The following is a 23,836-nucleotide window of genomic DNA, read 5'->3' as shown; positions in this document are numbered from 1 at the left end:
CGATTAATGTAGGATGTACTTGATATATTTTGTAATGAAATAATTATCTGATTTTTCAGTTCCTAAAAATCAGGGAGGCATGTTGACTTATCTAAATCTATATCGTGCATCGACCTCAATGATTATGTAACTTTTCCTGTTTGTGAATCTTCAATCCTCAATATCGTTTTTGTCAGTTGCGTTGATAACCGCCCCAGCGATGGGCGACGAATAAACCAGTTCGTAAGCAGATCGTAATTTGTCTCCTTTTTCCTCATATTCCAACATGAATAATAGTTTAGTATAATTTTTGGAATCTATGAGATTTTGACCGTCCTAGAACATGCCCTTGAAGTCAGCGACTCCATTTCAAACATTTCAAACCAGGGCCGGATTAAGGAGGTGGCCACATGGGCCGCGGCCCATGGCGACAAATTTAGGGAGCGGCAAATTTTGCAATTTTTTAAACGTAGCTATAAAGAAAAATCGGATTCAGAAAAAAAAAATTACGAACGAGAAAAGGTGAAAAATTCTCTTATTTCCTAAGAGTATATCTCTAACTTTGTCGTCCTTCTGTGATACAATAGACAGCCCCTTTAATTAGTCGAGTTAAGACTGGGACAGAAACCGAACACGGAATTTGGCCTGGAAGGGCGCGGCGCAGAGAGCAATGATGACGAGAACGTGAGATGAAAAGGAGAAACCCTCGGCGCGGCGGTCGGCATGTAACAAATAATAGCGCCTACAAGACTGCATGAATACCTCACGCATCGCGCCAAAAACAATGCGGTCGCTGCGGTCAGCAGCGGACAGCGTGAAACGCATAGTGCCTACAAGACTGCATGGATACTTCACGCATTGCGTCAAACACAGTGCGTGCAGCAGCGGTCGGCCCAAAACGCATAGCGCATGTAAGACTGTAGGAATACTTCACGCATTGCGCCAAACACAGTGCGGTCAGCGCGGGGCGGCGGCGGAAGTTAAAATTACTAAACCACATTCATGTTTGTTCTTTCGTTCGATGCATCGCCTGTCCAAAAAAAAAAAAAATTCTCTTGAAAACCCAGAGGGGTCATTGGCTGTAGCACCCCTACTTTGTCCGATTAAGCTCAAATTGGTCTTGAACGATGGAGAATCAACGCCTGTCTTTGCTCATCTCATTGTTCTCGTTTCTGACCCCTGAATTTCCCTCTCTTCCAGAGTGGTTGGCGGTATTTTGGGGCATCTAAAAGGCAGCACTCCCATTTTTTCCAATCACGCTCGAAAATCGGTCTTAAACGATGCAGAATCATTCGCTCACCTTTCGCAACTTTTCGTCTTTATTATATACCCCGATGTAGTCCGATGTACAGCGATGTACCTCAATGTACCCCGATGTACCTCGATGTACCCCGATGTGCCCCGATGTACCCCAATGCACCCTGATGTACCCCGATGTACAAATGGACAGCATTTAGCAAAAAGGAACCAGCGCAAATACAGTGTTGTTAAAATGTTGTTTTTTCACAATTACCTATCTAAAAAATTTCCCAAAATAGCAAATAATCTTTACATCCCACCAAAAAATCGATAATTTCAAAAAGAAATAACTGTGTAAATTTTAACACTGTACATATATTTATTATTTTTAAAAGAAAAAACGAATTTGTACGGTTTTGAAAACGCTGTAATCACGCTGACTCCTTTTTGTTAAATGCGATCCAAATATTGACAGAAGAAATCACCGGATTAATGTTGAACACGAGGACTGAGATGATGTTGTTGTGAATGATGCAGGCAAAACAGGGAGCGGAAGTGGGTCAAGTGGGAGCTCGTGTTCACCGGGCGGATCCCTGCATCCGAACCTAACCCCGGAGCAGAGGGAGGCATTGCTGGTCACTCGGCTTCTCAGGGACGCCTCGGTGGACTTACTATGGACCATGCACAACCACATCATCGACTGGAAGCAGCTCGATAAGTCCACCATCGTCAGCCGCTTCCCACGAGCATACTTCACAACGAAGGTAAATCCAAACCCGTTCTTCATACATACCTCACCTTAAGTGGATTACATTTTGCAATAAGGAACCACTATCTCTGGCCCATTTTAGAAACAACATACATGCCATTGGTTTCACTATTCAGATATATGAAGAAAAGGGAGGAATAGCTTGAGAATGTATCTTTTCCCGTTTATTCCTTCTCCTTCTTCGTCTTAGTCCTTTCTCTATTCCCCTTCTTCTTACTCTTCATATTTTTCTGCTTCCTTCTCTTGCTCTCCTCCCTTCTTTTCTTCTTCCTATGTCTTAAGTATCCATATCTCAAATATGTTAGGAATTTGAAGCAATCCCAACAACTTACCCATGTAAGGGCCGATAAGACCAAATCTGTCAAACTGGGGTTAATAGATCTGAGAAAAAAATGAATAAACATATCTTCGCAGAAAGAGTAGAGTCTCTGTTTGCAAGTTATGAATGTTGACATACTATGTTTTGGTAGGTTGGATTGTGTGATAACCTGCAGCAAATCCAATGGTTCTGCGAGAGTGGCGTGGCGAATATCCTCTTCCCGCGGTGCTACAACATCACGAGCACGGATGAGCTGAACGCTTTCATCCACGATTTCCGACTCACGGCCTGCCACAGCCTCCTCCGTTTCGTCGTTCAGTCCATCGACGACGAAAGGCCTGACTTCTTCACCGATGAAGGCAAAGTAAGTGGCCAATCTACATATGTATTCCTACTAGACCCCTATGAAGAATCTACATATGTAGAAAGCGTCTGAATGGATCTCATGCATGTGTCAGGAATTTGCGATCTACGAGGAGGGACCCCAAAAAACTGGGATTTTGCTTTAACTCGACAACGCTGGAAAATATTCGGGCTCTACCGCCAGGAGGTGACACTAGGAGCTATGAAGAGTCACTAGGCCTTTCAACGTTGTGACACATTTTCTTTCATTTCGGCGAGACTTGAACTAAGAAGTTGTTTAGTGAGTTCGTTGTTTTTTAAGATGGGTCAATTTCAGTAACAACACTTAGCGCTCAAGTTTTCCTCTCTTATTCGATGCTACGTGGCTTTCTCTGTTAAACTTTTGAAGTGCTGCTTCTGAAGGACAAGCCTCATCAAAAACTTCAATGCAAGTATGGTTTTTCGCTTTAGAAACGGTGCTCTACCTCCCGAAACCCCTGTGCGGCTCGAAACCACCATTGCTTTCGGCTAGTGCCGATGAAAACATGAATCACATAAAAACACTATTCAACCACGCAGGAGAATGCATTGCCTATCCACAAAATTGATGGAAAACTGATACGGCGTTAACGTGACGTCTTCCAATTTATGTTTTGAGTGTCCTTTAAGTGACCATGCCATTTCACAACGATACCACTGTTCAACCATGTAGGAGCTCGTGTTGCCTATGCACTGAAATTGAAGACAAACTGGCATGACGTTAATCCAGGGTGGCAAAACTCCATGAAAAATAAAATTTTGAAATTTCACGTGAAATATTGCATGAAATTTCAGAAATTTATGAAAGATATCGAAAAATATTGGATCCGTTTCATGTTTCGCAAAATGTAAAAATTGTGACTTTCTTCTATTTTTGTGTCTTTGAGTGCGGGTTGCATACCTACCCTAGCTCCTGAAAAATATGAAATATTTCCCAGCCTCGTGGAATTTCATGAAATATTTCACTGAAATTTCCAATGTTTCATTTCTCTCTTACGTTTCATGCGACCCTGCATTACTCGAATCTTTCCCGTTTCATAAAAAAAAAACTTTCTTTTATGTGTCACGATGACGTGTCCTCTTTAATAGTCCATTTGTGACGACTCCATCTATAATTGATGATAATTGTATGTGCCAAGGTACCATTGTGCGCGGTGGAGTTCGCTGCACGACGATGCGCGGAGCTGATTTGTGTGCGACAACATGAGGACATAGACCAGCGGGATCATGCCAAAGTTTGGGACCACCAATGGGACCAATTCCTCACTTGGTACTACCTTCTCGTTCATGACAACGTGCCTTTTGTTTCAGCAACTGTCAATCAAATCAATGTGAGTATTTTTCAGTCGTCGTCTAAAAAACTGTGACGTAAAGTTTCCACGAAACACGGACAAAACGACCCTAATACTGGACCCTAGAATGGCGCCACTTGGGTTTTTAATACTGCTGTACTGAGGAAGAACGCCTCATGAGCTTTTAGACGTTGCCAGATTTCCTTTAGTAAAAACCTAATCTAACTATACGTGACCTAAACCTCTCCTGTACACTAAATTTTCTAATTGTACTCATAAGGAAGATATTTTTCTGTTTGTTGACACCATGATCGTTGACACATTGCTCAGGACCCATTTTTGCGTTTTACTGCCTGAGCAAGACGTTAACAATCGTTGACTCCATGATCAGATTTTGGGTTTGTTGACACCATAATCGTTGACACCATGCAACGTTACCAAAATACACACAAGCATACAAATAAGAGATACATTTGAAGGGCGTGTTAATTGATAACGTATAATTCTTTGTTTTCATGTGCAGGCAATTTACACTTGTAGTAAACACACGGTTGAATCCATTCAGCCTTTCTGGCCGCAATGGCACCTGGACGGTGTCCACAATATTTGGATCGTGAAACCTGCCGCCAAATCCCGAGGACGAGGCATTCAAGTCACGCCAAAATTGGAGGACATACTTGCCAGAATTAGTAACATCAATTCTAAAGATCCCCGATATGTTGTTCAAAAATATATAGGTTTGTATTTGAAATATGTATTCCTATCATCACATTATACAGGATTATTCAAAAGTCACGCACCACTGGTCACTAGAAGGGTAGCCATTTGAAATTTTTGAGTGCCCCCCCCCCCCTTGGGGATCAAAAACTGGAAAGTACTTTAAAAAAGTTTCCCCCTCGATAGGAGGAAGTCATATTGCAAAGCCTTCCGCTAGTTGATATCATAATTAGAACTAAAGTTATGGCCAGTGGTGCGTGACTTTTGAATAACCCTGTATAATTCCGTAATCCCGATCCTTCGGGTCAAATTTCAGCGGGGACCGGCAGGCCGATACGGGCGCGGGTGGTACCGATTTGACCTCCCGGTCCCCCGATGGCCGAAAAATAGAGGGATCGCGCGGCGGGTCCCGCGCCGCTTGTTCTCTTTGAAAGATCGATTATCCCGTTCGTCCCGTCGGGAGATGAGCGATTTTTCATTATTTCCGGGCGCTTTTTTTCCCGATCCGCTGGTGATTTGACTGTCCGCGGCAATGAGTGCCCGAGTGCTTTTTGTACTTTGTTTAATGATAAATTCAATATAAAAAAGCGAGCATACAGAACTTTCCTAACTTTTCTTAGAGAAAATAATTTCTCGGGAGAAACGAGGCAACTTTGGAGTGCTCATACGGCGATATGGGCCTTTTAGAACCCATTGTTCGATGCCGCGATTATCCTAACGCAAATTCGAATGATCGCGCCAAACACGGTGCGATCGGCGTCGAACTCATATCAGCGCCTGCAAGGCTGCAGGAATACTACATGCGTTGCGCCCAATGGTGCGGTCCGGTCGGCGTCACACGCATGTTAGCGCCTACAAGACTACTTGAATACTTCTTGCATTGCACCAAAAGCAATGCGGAACTCGATCGTCGACCAAAGCATGGCGCCAGCTCTCCCATTTGCATTACGACTCTATGTACTCTCTGATTAATATCCAGTATTGACGAAACAATTGTTTCATTGTGTGAGTTTTGCTTCATCATGTAGCATTAAAGCACTTTATTTTATTTGACTCTTAATTTTCTTCCTTTCTTTCAGAAAAGCCACTTTTAATTTACAACACAAAATTTGATATTCGGCAGTGGTTTCTTGTAACAAATATTTATCCATTGACCATTTGGATGTACAAGTAAGTGCTTCATCTTATCATTTATTTCTCTAATTTTTAATCTCTCGGTGTTTTTTCTCGCATTCTGCTGATGGAAACTATAACCGCAAGAAAACGTATCAGAATAGCTTATTGCCTAAGATAAAGCAAAGAATGTTAGAATATGTATCATATAAGTGTCTTCCAGCAATGTGTGATAATTATTTAGCAGCGCTTATTGCTTAAATATCTCTGTTGATATGAATTATACGAAACATATTCATGAATTCGTAAGATCTGAGGTGTTATCAGTCTTGGACTTAAAATAAAGTTGGACTGATTTTGAAATTTAACAACCTTTATTTATTGTAAATTTTTCTCCTCCTTCAAACTTTTTTAATCATTCAAATCCATTATTTTTCATTAATTTGTTCTTAAATGAATGTTTCAGAGAGAGTTACCTGCGATTTTGTTCACAATCATTTTCCCTGAAAAATATGCACGAGTCGATACATTTAAGTAACAATGCAGTTCAATGCAAGTATAAAAATGGCGAAAGAGACAAAAATTTACCGGACGAGAATATGTGGGACTGCTACACATTCCAGACTTATTTAAGGTATTTTACTTGCTTTCACATACTTTATTTACCCCGTACTTCCTTCATAACACAAGTCCGGTAGAATTTCTACAGTGACGAATTTTTAGCCAAAGGTGCAAAGGTGGTAGAATGAAGTCAATTTCCAGGCTTCTTCCAGGTCCATTTCTCACGATATCTAAATTTTCGACACGTTTAATTTTCTCGTTAAAAAATTAAAAAAATAAAAATGAATGTAGTGATTAGTTTCAGAGATAACACATGCTGCAAATTAACGTCCCTTTGAATGTCCTGTTATATTAGTTTGATCTCTACTTATATCAATTTGCCTGAAACGAGTACGACCCTAATGGTATTAATAGCTTTTTTAATCGTATCAGTAGATATTTAAGTGATATCATTAGATCATTTCCAATAGATATTTTATATACCATACTGCAGTGCTAAGGAAAAACGCCGTATGAACCTCCAGGCGTTGTCAAATTTTCTTTCATAAAACAAGAATTCCCTGGTAATCTTATGAATATTTTTTTTCAATTTTTCAGAGAATTTTCCTCGTATGTTGTTCTAAAGTTCCAGAAAATTTCGAGGAAAAATATGCACAACCTTCCTCAAAAATAAACATTTTATAAAAGGAAATTTGGCAACTCTTTAATGTTCATACGGCGTTCTTCCTTAGCACGGCAGGATACACCTGTTCCCACTCGTTATTATCAGCACTCAGCAGGGTAGTGATTAAAAGTCGTTGGTGATTGCTACGAGTTGTTCGCCTAAATCTTGGTAACAAATGTTGGTAACCACCGCAAGTTCAGTGCAAATTATTTGGAGGAGAAATATTCTCCAAATAACCCCAGTGCTAAATTAAGTGTGATAATTGCAGGACGATAGGACAAGCAGGGCTGTGGGAGACTGTGATATACCCGGGAATGCGGGAAGGGATCGTCGGAACACTGCTTGCGTCGCAAGATCAGATGGATCAGCGGAAAAACTGCTTCGAACTTTTCGGAGCTGATTTTATGCTCGCTAACGATTTCTTCCCTTGGCTCATCGAAATCAACTCAAGTCCTTGCATGGCCGCCAGCACCAGCGTCACAGCACGGATGTGCGCGCAAGTCTTAGAGGATGTCGTCAAAGGTTAGATTTATTCATTGCATGTACTGCGTTTTAACAATACATATAATGCTTAATGTTGCAATTGCAACATTGGAGGAACTCATATTGCATAACCGATATCTTGCAGGGGTTTCAAATAATTGCTCAAAATTTCACACATTTCAGCCGTTCGACAGTCGAATTACATCTTAGTCGGGGAAAACCTGCTAGTGTATTCAACTCAATCTCTTCAACCACAATATTCTTTCTAGGGAAAACGCAGAAAATCGATAAAAGTCAGTAGATATAGTCTGCAGCGTTAAGAACACGATTAATGTATTTTATTGAGTATGACATATATGTTGTGTTCTTTCAAAACGAAAAAGATTAAAGGGACGAAGGAAAAGGCGAAAATAAGGGCGAATATATTACTGCTGAAAAATTGAACAATGCAAACTTTATTGCTTTGAGAAAAAATGGAATTATTTGTTGGAAAAAAATGAAAAAAAAATCCTTCCTCAAACAAGCATTTTCGGTCGGTAATCCAGGATAGAGCGAAAGTTCTAATAAAATATATGAAGATTACGCGAAAAAGGCACAAGCAGGATTGCACGAGAGAAGCACAAGGATCACGCGAATAGAAACCTTAACATCTGATACAGGAATGCGCCAGTTGAAAATAAAGTTAATTTAAGGTAGAAGTTTGGCAAAACAGGAAACAGTTGGAAAATAAACGCATTTTATATTAACGCTAGTATACGTTAGTTTGTTGACAAGTCATCGATGATAAATGAAGAGAACAGATTGAATAATAGTCGTGGGTATAAAGCATTTTCCTAACTTTTCTCGGAACAAAATATTTAAGCGGGAGAAACGAGGCAACGTTGGAATGTTTATACGGCGTCGAGACGCAACATGGGCCTTTTATGCTTTATTATTTGATGTCGTAATAATTCTAAAGCGAGTTCGAATAATCGCGCCAAACACAGTGCGGCCGCCGCGCCGTTACACGTATATATTAGCGCCTGCAAGACTGCATGAATACTTCTCGCATTGCGCCAAACGTAGTGCAGTCACCAGTCAGTCAGGCAGTCTGGCTGTTGGCGCGCGCCAACTGCCAGACCGCGCCGTGGACACGCATATTAGCGCCTAAAAGACTGTAGGAATGCTGTAAGACTGCATGTCATCATTCTTGACTTTCTGCTCCATTTTTTACCATAATTAAAGGGGAAATATGTATCCTCATTGCAACTATTCAGAAACTCGGATGATATATAATTTTTTTTTGGCCACATTAAAAGGAAATAGAACGAATGTAAATATCGTGTCAAAATTTTCAACCCTTTTATTTTATATCTTCTTCTTCTTCTTCTTATTTTATATCATTAAGGTAAATTCGCGGAAACTTTTCAGGAAAAACTGTGTGTAGCTTTTTAACATTTATTGAAAATAAAACATAAAAGTGGTGCATTACGTTGCAATTAGAGATAAATATACGCTTGCTTTCGGGTGCATCCGTCGGGTTTGGAATCCATTCGCATTCATCTCTTAAAAAACTTGAACATGGTTGTTCTACGATTGCAAGCAGCCACAGGCCCCTAGTTTACTTTTTAAATGTCTATGAAAGCTCTCTGGGCCATTCGTGCTGTGAGGGGTATCCATCGAAGAGAGACATGCCTGTAAATGCGAGGAGGGAATGAACAGTCTTCCGCGATGTAGTTATCTACCACAAATTATCAAGGTTGCCAGATTAACGCTTCCTCGTTGAATATTGAATATTTGCCCAAACATGTCAGTTTTTGGTACCGGAAAAATTTGCGCAATCCCAACCATCTCTAAAAAGGTAAAAAAGGGAGCATTTCCACAATCCTATCGCAGCCCTTTCAGCCTGTTTGCCTTCAGGAAAGCTTATGTCATCCTTGGCTTGACCCCTTCTCCTCTTAATTCTCCGACATTCACCATCATCCACCACTAGACCCTCCCCCCACCCCCTACTTGGGTGACGTAATTTATGGACGGCTTCTTAACAGTGCATTTACTTTTTTTTTTTTTTTTTTTTTTTTTTTTTTTTTTTTTTTTTTAACATTAGTGTGTTTAACTGATCGAATGTAACACTTACCTTTCTCTTTGACAGTGGTGATCGACCGGCGCGAAGACAAGTACGCCGACACAGGGATGTTCGAGCTGGCGTTCAAGCAACATACCTCGCCGACGCAGCCGTACATGGGTCAGAACCTGACCGTGCGCGGCGTCAAGATCCAGGACAGCCCGAAGGCCAAGCGGAAGAAGAGGGCGCCGCCCCCTCCGATCAACTGCCGCCCGCTACCCTCGCCACGGGTCATCGACTTCCTGGACGATCTCAAGACCCACCTCAAGGAGTCGCCGGCCAACTCCGCAGCCGCCACCGTCGACAGCGACGCCTCCAGCGAGGACGATCTCGACATCGTCTGCATCACGCCCCGGGCGGCGCCGGAGGCCAAGAGTCCGCCGATCAGGGTGGGGGTTCAGGTTCCCGAGGTCAGGAAGGAGCCTGAGGAACGGCCGATGTCTGAAGCCGATAAGAAGGACAGCAAGGATAATGGCAATAGTGGGGCCACTACCATCACAGAGGTTAAAGTGACGATCTCGCCTGAGACGGAAGGTAAGAACGAACAATACTGCCGTGCTAAGGAAGAACACACTGAGAAAAAAAGTTCGGTAAATCCGAACTAGTTTGGTTCATATGGAACCAAGATTTTGTTCGGTACACACGACCGAATTATTTGGTCTGCTCAGCCGAACTTTTCGGTCCACTGAACCGAACTGTAATTGTTCGGTTGCACAAACCGAACAATTCGGTTGAACAGACCGAATAATTCGGTTGTGTGTACCGAACAAAATCGTGGTTCCATATGATCCAAACTAGTTCGGATTTACCGAACTTTTTTTCTCAGTGCACCGTATGAGTCTTCAGACGTTGCCAAGTTTCCTCCGATAAAAACCGAATTTACTAGGAAAATTGCTAATATTATCTTCAAAAATTTTCAGACAATCGTTTACGGAAGTTAATCTGAAATATCTGAAATTTTCAAGGAAAAATATGCATGAGTTTTATCTAAATACATATGTTTTATCAAGGGAAATTTGGCAACTCTCGAATTTTCATACGGCGTTCTTCCTTAGCATAACAGAGAAGAGTACAAAAATGCCACACAAAGGAAAAACGCCGTACAAACCTGCACGCATCGTCAAATTTCCTTCGATTAACCACGGATTTCCGGGTAAACTTAAGAATATTTTTATTCCGATTTTTTCAAATAATTTCGTTCGCAATTTCACCTAAAGTACCTGCAAATTTCAAGGAAAAACATTCACAGCTTCTCTCAAAAATAAGGATTTATTCGAAGGAAATTTGGCAACTCTCAGATGCTTACATGGCGTGCTCCCATAGCGCGATAGAACAGAATCGCGATGTACTGGAGTGCCGATGAAGTTTTTTAGCCTCTCGTTCACTGAAAGTGTGAAGCGAGAGTGAACGAAATGACGCAGTTTTTAACACGGCGACTTAAGGGAGAAACGAGGACTGCGAGTGGTTTTCGACATTAATAAGTTCAATCGATAATTATTTTCGCGAATCTTGGCAAATCATGTTGATCGAAATCATAACAAATCGTACGAAATTCCCGGTTTTTATGAAATACATTTTAGACCTATATTTTCTGAGCGAAGGCCGGATATCTGAGCCCGCGCACACGGCATCGCGAGTCGCCGCATATTAGTCTCAGGACTCGGGAGTACTGCTTTTTTTTCGATCCGCTGGTGATTTGACTGCCCACAGCAATGAGTGCCCGAGTGCTTAAATTCTTACTTTGTTTAATGGTCAATTCAATCTAAAAAGCGGATGTATAGAGGTTCCCTAACTTTTTTCAGAGAAAATATTTTCTCGGGAGAAACGAGGCAACGTTGGAATGCTCATACGGCGTCAGAACACAACATGGGCCTTTTAAGCCCCATTGTTCGATGCCGCGATTATCCGAACGCGAATTTGAATAATCGCGCCAAACACGGTGCGGTCGGCGTCAAACTCATATCAGCGCCTGCAAGACTACTTGAATACTTCTCGCATTGCACCAAATGCAATGCGAGAGTTATTAGCGATAGAGGTGTCGTCAGCTAAGTTGACGGGTGTTTACTTTCGGTTTGCAGGCGTTTTCGCGTCCCTTCTATCCACATAAAAATATCCGACTCTCGCAGAAGTAAGAACACAAGCTTCGATAAGTTTTTTAATACTTTCAAACCTTGTAACACTTTAATTTGTAGCCACGCAAAAATCACAATCACATAAAAGTCGCGAATTATAACTGATAAGTAGTTCCTATGATAAGTAGGAAGTAAACGCTTGAAATCATACGTCAGACGAAGTTTGAAAGATTGTTTCATTATTTAGGTATCAGGTTTCATTACGTCTCTTACAGGGCAAACATGTTCACCAACGACTAATCGTAACAGTGGCGTGGCGTACTTTGCGATGTATCGATTGATCTGTAATTTAAACCTGTGGAAAAGGATCGATAAACATGGTGTTCGCAAAAAGCATCTTAAAAATCGATTCTTCAGCATAGATTGAAATGGGGAAATGTCGATAATCGAGCATCCACGCCTTGCCACTGCAATAGTTGTGAGAAAAACTGCCCGCGGACGCGAGAAATTTTCTAAAGCGTGTGACAAATTAGGTACGCATTTTCGCAAAGAAGAGTGGACAGAGGCGGATCCAGAAATTCGGCAACACCGGGATGCCTCCATTTAAACTTATGCTAAATAATCGATTCTTGTCGGAGCACCTGGCCCCTCTAAGAATCGATACATTTCCATAGGTTTAAATGGAAACAAGTTGGTTTTTGCAATCGCTAGCGATAGCAATATTCGTCATGGGAACTTTTGCTTCTGGGATATGAAAATTTTAGGGTACAGTTCGTTTGTAGTATCTTCAGAATTGAAGGGGCTATGTAATTTTGTGTCGACATCTCTTTTTTAACATTTTTAATTTTTTTTCTTTGCATACAAGAAAGCTGTTATTTACCAATTTATTTATTTTCGTTGGATTATGTATGGTTTTTGGAAGTTAACGCATTTAACTTTCAGTTTCGTTTTTTCGGCGTAAAGTATGATATTTTTACTCTACGCATATGCCCGAATACGCATCATAACGACGGTGAAACTACCAAACCACGTATCTCGTTTGCGGTGTTTAAAAATCTCCGCTCACATTTTATTTTTTTGGAGTGGACCAAATCAATATCATTCCTTGAAATTTTCACATAATTTTCTCCGCACGAAGAGGAAAAATCACGGAAATTTTCAAGACTGGACGTTAAGTAGCTTTTCATTTAAAAAATAACGTGGTTTGGTAGTTTCACCGTCGATAAGTGACCTATGTGCTTCCTGAGTTGCCATTTTTTTCATTCAAATAGATGTAACCGAAATGTTAGATGTGTACTACCTATACTACTTTCATGTTATTGCTTTATTTATTTATTTACTTTTTGCGTAGGTATAAATTGTTATTTTTTGCTGAATTTTGGAGAAAATATTGCTTTAAGAACGTGGAATGTAAATTAATTTTATTGAAAAAAGAAAATACCATCATGAATTTGGGCGAGCAGAGAAAATATACATCAATATTTGGGTCAACATCTTCCTGATTATATAAAGGATGAATATATTAGTATTTCTGTATCAAAAAACTTAGCTTTTGTCTTCAGAGATACGATGATTCTAGTCCCAGTCAATTTGTTTTATTGAAAAAACAAAAAAACAAAAAATAAATAATAAAAAAAAACAACTGAAATGTTAGACATACTATTTTCATGTCTTTTTATTTGTATCAATAGGTACTTTTTGCTTAACTTACGAACGTTGAATGCAAATTAACTTTATTGAAAAAAGAAAATAATGCCATTAATTTGGGGGAACATGTGGCTGATTATATGAAGAAGGTATATTCCAGTATTTTTGTTTAACATATTAACTCACGAGAAAATGTTCGTACATTTATCATCTACTATTAATTATTTTTTGATGATTAGTCTAAAACATTCAATACAACCATTAAAAAGTAGTTCCCCTCGTCGGGTATCGAACTCCTAATCGCCGGGTGCCCGCACCGAATCAAAAATACGAGGCGGTTTAGTCAACTAGGCTATAATGGATCCACGTGGGTGAGAGTAAAAATAGCATACAAAAGACTCGGGCAATGGGCGGGACTTATCACAAGAGACCTTGACTGCTTTTGGGATGATATGAAGCGCATTGCTGTTTTGCTGTAGGAGCCATGGTTCGCACTGTTTTAATGCGTCTCGAGGTTCATGCCAGCACGCATTCCGATCGCGGCAGTTGAGCTAAGGCAATATTTGCGTATCCATGAATTAAATCAATCAATCGAGCTCTGATTTTGACTTCTTTATCCGTAACGAGTCCTCCAGAACAATTTTCCACCTTGTACGATGGTTATTATTTCTTTACTTCTATTTTTCAAATTTGAGGTGGGATAATGGCGGCTTCTCAAGAACACCGAGGTAGGCGATCTTTTGCACCAACGAACAGAAAACTGATGGCGAAAAATAACCAATCAGAACCTCCCAAAAAAAAGAATTTGCCTAAAAACGGAACTTCGTGGTTCTGCGCAGATTTACCAGTCAGACACGACATCTCGAGGTGGAAAAAAACTCGCTGAAAGCGAATTTTAGCAATCAACACAACTTGACATAGAGACATGATTGGCTAAAAAATACAACGGTTTTTGATACATCGGAAAATCAACCAAAAATCGGAGACTGGGCGAAACGCTCAAGGTCGCAGAGGTATAGGGAATCCCATAGCGAAAGCAACGGAACGATTGTAATATCATGGGGAACTCCGTTCCCATGACAAAAAGACAATGTTGCCAATTTGGTAGATCCGCCAATGAGAGTGGAATTCAAAATATTTCGATATGTAAACCGTGATTTTCATGAGAACGTACCTGGGAAGACTAGTCACTAGCCTGTACCTCCTGCAAGAAACCTACTGCCACCGTGGTGCTGGTAACTATTACCCCCTTAGAAAAAATGCTCAAAATTACAGGTTTCACGCGTAAAAGGAGTTCCTTGATTTTACAACTTCCAAATCAACATGAGAAGTCAAGTTGATGAATTGATGCGTGATGAACAACTCTGTCACAGGTATCGAAATACCAGTAACTTGTTCTTTTCTTCAACTTATAAATTTTCAATGCATATTCAGTTCACTCATTAGGGATGGCTGGATTTCATACACTTTCCTCTTTTTCAGTCCTATCTCCCAGCCATCTCCTAAAATTACCCATTACTTTTATTACTCAACTTGCAGCTGATAGCTCCACTGATTATAGCCAGCCAATAGCGTTTAGACTTGTTGTCTCACCACCTGTGACGTCACCAAGTCTATAAAAGCTTGAGCTGGCCATTTCTCATGGTCCTTTACCATCTGACCCGTACATGTACGACGTGCCCTCTCTAGCCCTTCTGGCACAAGTGTGACTATTCTTTTGTAAATCTGTAATTCTAAATTCTTTCATTTAATACAACTTTCGGTCCTTTAAACATTTTCGTTCAATTCTTGCTCTCCCACAACTCCGTTAACTTTCCCGCCACGGTTAGGATTATTTTAGATGTTTCAGTCCGTCTAAAGCTCAACTTAATCCATAACCGCGACATGTTTTTTTTTTTTTTTTTTTTTTTTTTTTTTTTTTTTTTTTTTTTTTGATTGTGAATAATTTATGTATTGAAAATAAATATGTCATAATCATGAAATAACATAACAGGAATGAAACTGATAACCATATTAGTAAATGCATGTTTCTTCCCTGCTGCAGAGCATTGCAGAGGTATATATATGACAAAAATTACAAAATTTCCCTGGAGATTTTAGGCAGATTTTTCTCTATTTTCCTGAGGTACTTTCACCATAATACACGAGCCCTGATTTTGTAGGAAAGTACCTTTTACCGATAAAAAATGTTACTAATCACCTTAGACTCTAGTAGTTATTTAAAAAATGTGATAAAAAAAATTATAAATAGAAGGAAATGAGTGCAATATTGTTCTAAAAATTAAGTTTAAGAAAGGAACATTTTTGGATCAGAGCAGACTTTCGTCCGTAAGGACTCGATTTTCTGGCATAGAGACACTACATCAAAAATTTGATGAAACAACTTTAAATTACTATGATTAGTATGAGACACACACATGACCAATAAGCAGCTTCAAATTCGATCACCGGGCTAACCAGTTATTTAACAATCAAAAGAGAAAATACCTTATTTATTTATTTATTTATTTATTTATTTATTTATTAAAACTTTGTACATGGGAGCCCCATTATTAGGGCTATGGCACAGGTCAAGAAACACTATACAATAATTAAAAATATAAATTACAACTGTACATTAGTTGGAGGTTAGAACGTTATTCAACAGATGAGTTTAGAAACTCGTTCAAATTATAAAAAGCCTTGCTCAAAAGAAGATCGCGAAGTAAATTGAAAAACTTCCGGATATCACCGTCACGGAGTTGTTTTTTGATATTCCAGGGTAGAGCATTTATAATTTGGATAGCCGAAAATTTGCAATCTTGCTCAGATAGTTTCAATCGGACTTTTACGTTTTTGATATCTCTATGTCTGCTGTTGTAATTATGAGACGGTAGAAGATCAGAGGGAGATACCAATCCATTTGAGATTGCAAACTTTAGGCTATCCAAGATATAAAGGGAGGTCAGGGTGAACAATCTATGCTCTATGAAGATTGGGCGGCAGTGGGCATTCCAGGGCATATTAAACATAATTCACTCATAAATCACTCATAAAAAAATCTGAGAATAATAAACAACATTAGTAGATAAATTATTATAAATATATTTATTATATTAAACATTTTAAAACAAAACACAAATGGGAGAATCATCATTAATTCAACATCAAAGATAAGAAAAATAATTGATACAAAATAGAAGTGTAATGAAAAGGGGAGCCGCAAAGAAGTTATTAAATCTATTCCACACTCAAACGTAGAAAACTTGTTCCGTCTATTAACAAATTTATTAACAATTATTAAGTAAACTATGTTGATGAAGACTACAATTATGCAAGATACTAAAATATAAATAGCTGTTATAAACATTTATTTTATTTAATTTATATTCCTTTTAATTGGAAGTTAAAAATACTTTTATATACTAATAAAATTAAAAAATGTTTTAATTAACATTACCAGTTATATGCCTCACCAATAAACAGTTAGATGAAGACATAGCCAGATAATATCAACAAAATGTCAATATCAAATAGAGTATTCAAATCCGTTCAGATTTATTAATCTAAATTTTTTTTCAATCAGTTGAACTATCATTACGATTAAAAAGATCAGACCAATTATTACATGCAATCCGTGGAATCCAGTTAAAATAAAAAAAGAATTTCCAAATACCTTTATTACCTTATACCTTTATACCTATATACCTTTATACCTATATACCTACCTTATACCTTTACCTTATACCTTATTTCTAATCCGCTGAGAAACGAACTTCTGGTTACAAAGGATGAGAGAAAAGACACAAAACGGATAGGAATCCAAACTAATTGTTGCAGATGCATAAAATAGAATAAAACATAGTTAAAGTCGGCGCGATTACTTTGGTTTGCCTCGGTATGGTGTGCCTCCCTTTTTCGCGACTTTTTTGGCAGGGCCTTTTTTATTATCTTCGCTCTTTCTTTTCTGTGTGTTGTTTTCACTTGGGATAACTTTGAAGAATGAGTCCAGCCTTCCTTGCGTTGTAGTTGACCTAGCTTTTAATAATTTTTTTGCCCCACTTCGGACACGGTCTTCACTGAACGCTTTATCTCCGCATAAGTATTTAACTAGGCCTTCTTCATCAGGATCTGTCCATTTCAACTCAAGTGTAGTTGGGTCTGCAACTTCAGGATTCACGAAAAGTTGGCGGGCCTCCTTGTATAACCAGTTTTCAGGAACAGCGTATTTTTCGGTGTCAATGTTTTTGAGGATTGTTTCAATGTTGCGATGCTGTTTGATGAGATCAATGGCTCTTTTGGGACCAATTCCACGAACACTATCACAGTAATCACAACCAAGAAGAATGCATAGGTCAATGAACTCTTCTCGATTCAATTCAAGTCCATCAAGAACTTTTTGGAAGTGAAATTCTTGGACAGGCATTTTCCGTGCTTCACTGAATGTTAAATGCTTGAGAAGAACTGTTGAGCCAAAAGTTAGCGCATCCATATCCTCTGTTGCTGTAGCATATACTTTGCCATCCTTCACCAAGGCAGCACACTGGGCCTCTGCTTCACAGGGGGCAGTGATAAAAGGAATCCCCATCAACTTTAGTAGCTCCTTGCATTCTTGGTTGTGGGTTGATGTTACCTTCACAAGTCTTCGGTTGAACTTGTCAATCTGCTCCAAATCACCTGCATCTTCAGCTACTTTCAGAGCTTTTTCTGCTTCTTCTCTTCTTTCCTTCCTCTTGTCTAACTCTCCTGACTTCAGTGTTGGTGGTTTACCATCAAAAACGTAAACAGGTTTGATACCTGCTTCCACCAACCTGATTGTGCGGTAGAATGTTCCCATCAAATGACTGGTTGTTTCGCCATCAATAGACGTCAATTGTGCTCCTTCACTGCGCACTGCAATTAAAAATTGGTAAAGGCTCATTGAGGCATCAATTGCCACCTTCCGTCCAAAATGCATTTTAATTTCACTTTCTTTAACTGCACCCGGAGCGACATCCTGAATCAGTTTCGATAAACCCTGAATACCCATAGTGACTACGGGAATCGGAAACGGAAAATCACAAATTCACTGAGGTTCTTCTTATCCTGAAATATCTGGTCATTCAGTTTCAGAGGAATATATGACTAAAAATCAATTAAAACGAGTATTTCACAGATAATTCGCACTTCGCACACCACGAGGACAAAGCATAAGCGAAGTGATGTTGTTCTGTCTTTTTCAAGGAATAAAATGTAATATCGAACGAGACAAAACAAGATCAAAAATCAACAAGAGGGAGTAACTAGATGGAACATTGTTTCGACTAGGGGTTAAAGATTTGATACAATATTGAAAAGATTGTACATGAGAGATGTTAAGATTAACGATAGTAGACTTCACTTTTTGATTGAGATGAGGCTATAGAGCGAGCGCCTTTTTTAAAGATATTGACTATGGAAAGTCAAAAGGAGCCGTTTTAAATGCTGCGGTAGCAAGTTTTTACTGGCTGGAACCAGAAGGAACACTAGGAGAGAGAGAGGGAGGAATGTTTGAATCAAATCACGAAAAAATGCTCGGAAAAAAAGAAAAATTTTGACAAAAAAAGAAAATGTACTATTTCATGGTTGTAGACAAGAAAACCAACTGACAGTCTCAGAGAGTACCAATGCAAATCTAGTGCTAGAGGTGAGAAAGAGTCCGTCAGAAAGCAAACCGATCCACAAAATATGACAAAAAGAAAGCATGAGAGTACTGAAATTACAGGGGTTTAAAGAAAATTAAGTGAAAAAAAATTTATAAAAAGAATTTAAAAAGAATATTCGATAAATGCAGTCTACTGGAGCTCAGGGTGAGGAAACTTGGCACTACGAGATGCTTTTTCAAGTATCAGAAGAACTACCAAATAAAAAGCAAAAATCAAATAAAAAGATAGCAAAAATTACAGAAAAAGAAATTAAACGAGCAAAAAAAAATTCAAGAAAAGGCAGTAAAAAGATTTAAACATTGAAAAGAAATTGTCCACTAAATCGCAGCCAGCTTATCTAGAAGCATACACGTTGATTATAGAGGAACCTGCAAACCTTTCTAGAGGATTTTGCAGTGCAGGAATGTCCTTTCGAGAGGAATTATTCCAGGGGTGTACTAAACCTTTGGCCTAAGGAAAGTGCAGGGGTCGATGTGGAAATCGACGGTGTCGATAGGAATCGACTCTAGTGTCCTGAAAAACGTACGTTTTACAAGGTGACGTTTGCTACGTGTCACTTGACTCGAGATTTTGAGAGGAAGTCGGAGCGGAATCCAACTGAAGGGAAAACATCTCAAGTGAAGAATACTATGAGTCTAGGTAAACAATGCAGAGTTACCAAAAAAGAAAGGAAAGAAAGTGTGTTGGTAAGACTCAGGAGACTTTGGGAGTTAGATACCGTTGAGATTGAATGAAAATAGAGCGAAAAATCAAATATGAGGATAGAGAGGGTTGACTGTTGGGAATGGCAAGAAAAACAAGAGCAGGGTGGGCTCAATTGAAATTTCTTGACATAGACAAAAGACAACGGGAAAGTTATATCACAGTTGCGTATCTCGCGCTACGGAACTGAAATAAGACTTAAAATAAAGAAAAGAGAAAGAAATCAAAAACAAAGATGAATAAAGAGTAAATTGAAAGATAAGGGAGACAAAATGTAAATAGTAAATTCTCAAAGAACGGAAAGAAAAACTAAGGTAAAATATTTCTATGACAAATTTGTAATCCCTTTCCACTGTCCAGAGAAGTGTCAATCGCACTAGGCGTTAGAGACAGGTGAGGACGTGTAATCGCAAGAACAAATAAAATCACTCGAAATAATTACATCAGAAAATTTAAGAGAAAATACGGAAATAAATTTCGAAAAGTTAAAAAAAAAGAAAATAGGGTCAGGGAGTCTAACCAAGCACAAAACAATTTAGATAAAGCAGGTCAAATCAAGAAAATGAAGTACACGAAAAATTGCAAAGAAAATTAGAAAAATAAGAATGAAAAGTGCTGGACAAACCTTGAGCGGAGAACTCACAAGTGTCTTTGAAAACTGAAACTAAAATTAATACAAAAGAAAAGCAAGAAAAGGTGAAAATTTGATCGAAAAAAAAAGAAAAAAAAATAAAATTTACTAGATTGAATGAGAATCAGAAAACTATTGCAAAATTACGAAGGAAAAATTTACTTTGAAAAATTTAGAAAAATACTGATTGATGGATTGCAAAATTTCATAGTTACGAAAAACTAATGTTACACTCAAAAAGAAAAGGTAGAAAAGATAAAAATTTAGAAAATACTGTTTGTCGGCATGAAGTAACTAAGATTGAAATGACTAGGAATGCCGTGAAAAACAAAACAGTTACTAGAGTGAAAAATTGAAATTTTAAAAATTTACGACTAGAAAAGAGAAATGACCTGAAAAAAAGAATAATTAGACATGACAGTAAATAAAAATAAAAATTTAGGGTGGTGGGAGGGGGAGAAAGAAAATAAGTACACTTGACCAACCTTAATCACTACAGTAACACTTAAGCACTAAACACAATAATCCAGGTGGGCGGAAAGTCTTTTAAGCACAGTTCAGAAAATATCACAGAAAAGGCGAGAAGTCGAAGAAAAGAGGCAGAAACGGCTGGAGTCTTGAGACCAGAGAGAAGGATAGAGCCAGAGAGCACAGAGAGTCCAAGTCCGGATGGTGGTATACGTCTTTTTTTTCACTTTGCAATGCACGAGGGAAAGGGTAACCCCGTAAAAACTGCTCATCTGTCCCGGTTGGAACAGGAACTTCTCTTCTTTTCTGTTGAAAAGGAACTTCAAAAAAATTGCGGAGTGCCAAGTGTAAAACAGGTGGGTGGAAGTTACACTGGCAGTTGCACGTGAGTGGAAGATTGAACGTTTGAAACTGATCCGAACTAAGCTGGAAAGTTAGTTAGAGGGTGATCGGCACCATGTCGCGGTTATGGATTTAGTTGAGCTTTAGACGGACTGAAACATCTAAAATAATCCTAACCGTGGCGGAAAAGTTAACGGAGTTGTGGGAGAGCAAGAATTGAACGAAAATGTTTAAAGGACCGAAAGTTGTATTAAATGAAAGAATTTAGAATTACAGATTTACAAAAGAATAGTCACACTTGTGCCAGAAGGGCTAGAGAGGGCACGTCGTACATGTACGGGTCAGATGGTAAAGGACCATGAGAAATGGCCAGCTCAAGCTTTTATAGACTTGGTGACGTCACAGGTGGTGAGACAACAAGTCTAAACGCTATTGGCTGGCTATAATCAGTGGAGCTATCAGCTGCAAGTTGAGTAATAAAAGTAATGGGTAATTTTAGGAGATGGCTGGGAGATAGGACTGAAAAAGAGGAAAGTGTATGAAATCCAGCCATCCCTAATGAGTGAACTGAATATGCATTGAAAATTTATAAGTTGAAGAAAAGAACAAGTTACTGGTATTTCGATACCTGTGACAAACTCCCATTCAATGAAGCTTGAAATTTTGTTGCGTATATAATCAGTCAACGGATTCTGGAGAAAACTCATTTTACTAAGACCTCCTACTGTCGTCACGGAGCTACATCCCGGTTCATTAATGGATTACATGGAAGTTTCTAAAAAAAAAAAATTCCTCGAAATGGAAACACTTTTGGGAGCAAAAAATTCGACATTTCCCCATGCTTTTAGCGTCATTGTAGGTATTGATCTGGCCTTTGTAATCAATTATAATCACGGATGAGTCAGATTTTTTGCGGAAATTTGTGTTACCTGCAGCCTGATTGTTGAAATTTTTTGTTCGTCGCGACGAGCGATAAGACTTAGCCGACTCATCACTCTCCGCCTTTTAACCTATGTCACCTATGTCGTTCCGACAAACAAAAAATTTCAACAATCAGGCTGCAGAGAGCACTACCTTTAAACGCGATGCCAGATCGCACACAGTGAAATTTTGTCCCTCTTTGTCTTTGTATAATTACATCGCTCCAAAATGAAAACAGAATTATTTTCAGCATCTTTTTATCGTCCTCCGCTAAAAACAACATTATGGCATATTTTTCGATCTGAACGTGCGTCAAAAGGTAAAAACGCGCTAATGAAGTAACCGCGATCTTTGTAAAAAATGATTATGATTTTCTTACCAATTGGTAATCAGAAATATCAAGAAAGTACACTACATTTAAGCTATGATATCTAAGCCAGAATATTAAAATTAAAATGAATGCACCTTTTTTTACTTTCAGCATTTTAATTTTGAGAGAACAACTGGAAAATTTTGGGTTCAATCCACTAGTGGACATTGAGGCAGTGGCTATTCTTGAAAGTTGGCACCACTGTTTTCCTTCCATTTAAATGTATGTAAAACAATTGATTTTTGATGAGGCAGCTTGCCTCACACAGGATCGATATTTTTAATGGATTTCAATGGGGGAAACCAGTGTTGCCAACTCGCAAAATCGTCACTACTGTGACGTGGGCTCACGACGACGATAGGAGGTCTCATTAAAATTGAGTTGCGTTGCGAAATCTCATGGACTTGTCTTTAAGGTCATAATATGCCTAATCGTAAAATTTAAATAAAATGTACGTACCACTTATGTAAACAAATGCTCAAAATGGTTTTTATATAATGTTTACACAAAAAAGGGAAATTTTGTCACATAAAAAATATATAAGAAAACCAGTGGCGCAGGGTGTTTTGGGATACATCGATTGATCCGCCGTTTAAACCTGTAGGAAAGGATCGATGAACTGGATGTTCGCAACGAATTCCTTAATAATCGATTCTTTACCATGGCCTCAAAAGGGGGAATATCGATAATCAATCGTTCACGCCTCGCCCTTGAAGAAAACCTCTGCTACTAGGGAAGTTGGTGAGAATGGATCGTATTCGATAGCGGTTTGATGTATCGCTTGATTCAAAACAATTAGAACATAACTTCAAAGAAAAATTTTAGAATTTAAATTGAAAAAGCTGAAAATTAGAAAATTCCCAACAATTTCACTCTTCATTGCCATTTTGTACTCATAAGTATCAAAAATCCATCACAAAAAACCCGTTCTCCAAGATTACTCAATTGAATTTTGAGGCTACGTTTACATGTTGAACCAACCCGGTTGGTCCAACCGATATCGATACAATCTCACCTATTGAATGTATCGAATACGATATTTTGCTCGTGCCGGCGAGTAGAGATTTGGATCTGTGGCGAGGCGTGAAAAATCGATTATCGATAATTCCCCATTTGAAAATATGGTAAAGAATCGATGTTTACGGTATTCGTTGCGAAAACTCTGTTTATCGATCCTTTTTCATTGGTTTAAGTGGCAGAATAATCGAGATATCGCAAAGAACGCCACGCCCCTGACTAGGATTTACAGTGCTTGAATAATGTGCAGATCACTGAAAAAAAATTCTCGGCGTTTTTACCAAGGTCCGTTGGTACCTTTACCATCTCACTTTTTTTTACCAATTATTGGTAATTTTACCAAGACAGACTGGTAAGCTTACCTAAAAACGGGTATTTTTAC

General features: G+C 38.8%; 2 protein-coding genes across 7 annotated transcripts in view; one reads left to right on the top strand and one right to left on the bottom strand.

Moving 5' to 3' along the window:
* LOC109032760 (tubulin glycylase 3A) overlaps positions 1-23,836 on the top strand; it is an 83,340-nt gene that overhangs the window by 54,035 nt on the left and 5,469 nt on the right. For all 6 annotated transcript variants that reach the window (XM_072302993.1, XM_072302994.1, XM_019045042.2 and 3 more), the window contains 8 exons: positions 1,756-1,982; positions 2,458-2,670; positions 3,827-4,018; positions 4,503-4,716; positions 5,776-5,866; positions 6,276-6,443; positions 7,303-7,556; positions 9,649-10,155. In XM_072302993.1, the coding sequence (XP_072159094.1) occupies positions 1,756-1,982; positions 2,458-2,670; positions 3,827-4,018; positions 4,503-4,716; positions 5,776-5,866; positions 6,276-6,443; positions 7,303-7,556; positions 9,649-10,155 (1,866 nt within the window). The remainder of the gene's footprint in view (positions 1-1,755; positions 1,983-2,457; positions 2,671-3,826; positions 4,019-4,502; positions 4,717-5,775; positions 5,867-6,275; positions 6,444-7,302; positions 7,557-9,648; positions 10,156-23,836) is intronic.
* Positions 15,622-21,969, bottom strand: LOC140224973 (flap endonuclease 1-like). The gene is made up of 2 exons (XM_072302154.1): positions 17,068-21,969; positions 15,622-15,827 (listed from the first exon to the last, which is right to left on the bottom strand). Exon 1 carries the CDS (start codon positions 18,346-18,348, stop codon positions 17,200-17,202), a length of 1,149 nt encoding a protein of 382 aa, XP_072158255.1. The 5' UTR covers positions 18,349-21,969; the 3' UTR covers positions 15,622-15,827; positions 17,068-17,199.

This window comes from Bemisia tabaci, chromosome 7 (assembly GCF_918797505.1).
Source record: "Bemisia tabaci chromosome 7, PGI_BMITA_v3".
Taxonomy (NCBI): domain Eukaryota; kingdom Metazoa; phylum Arthropoda; class Insecta; order Hemiptera; family Aleyrodidae; genus Bemisia; species Bemisia tabaci.
The sequence above is the reverse complement of the archived record's forward strand: the minus strand, read 5'-3'. Positions and strand labels throughout refer to the sequence as shown.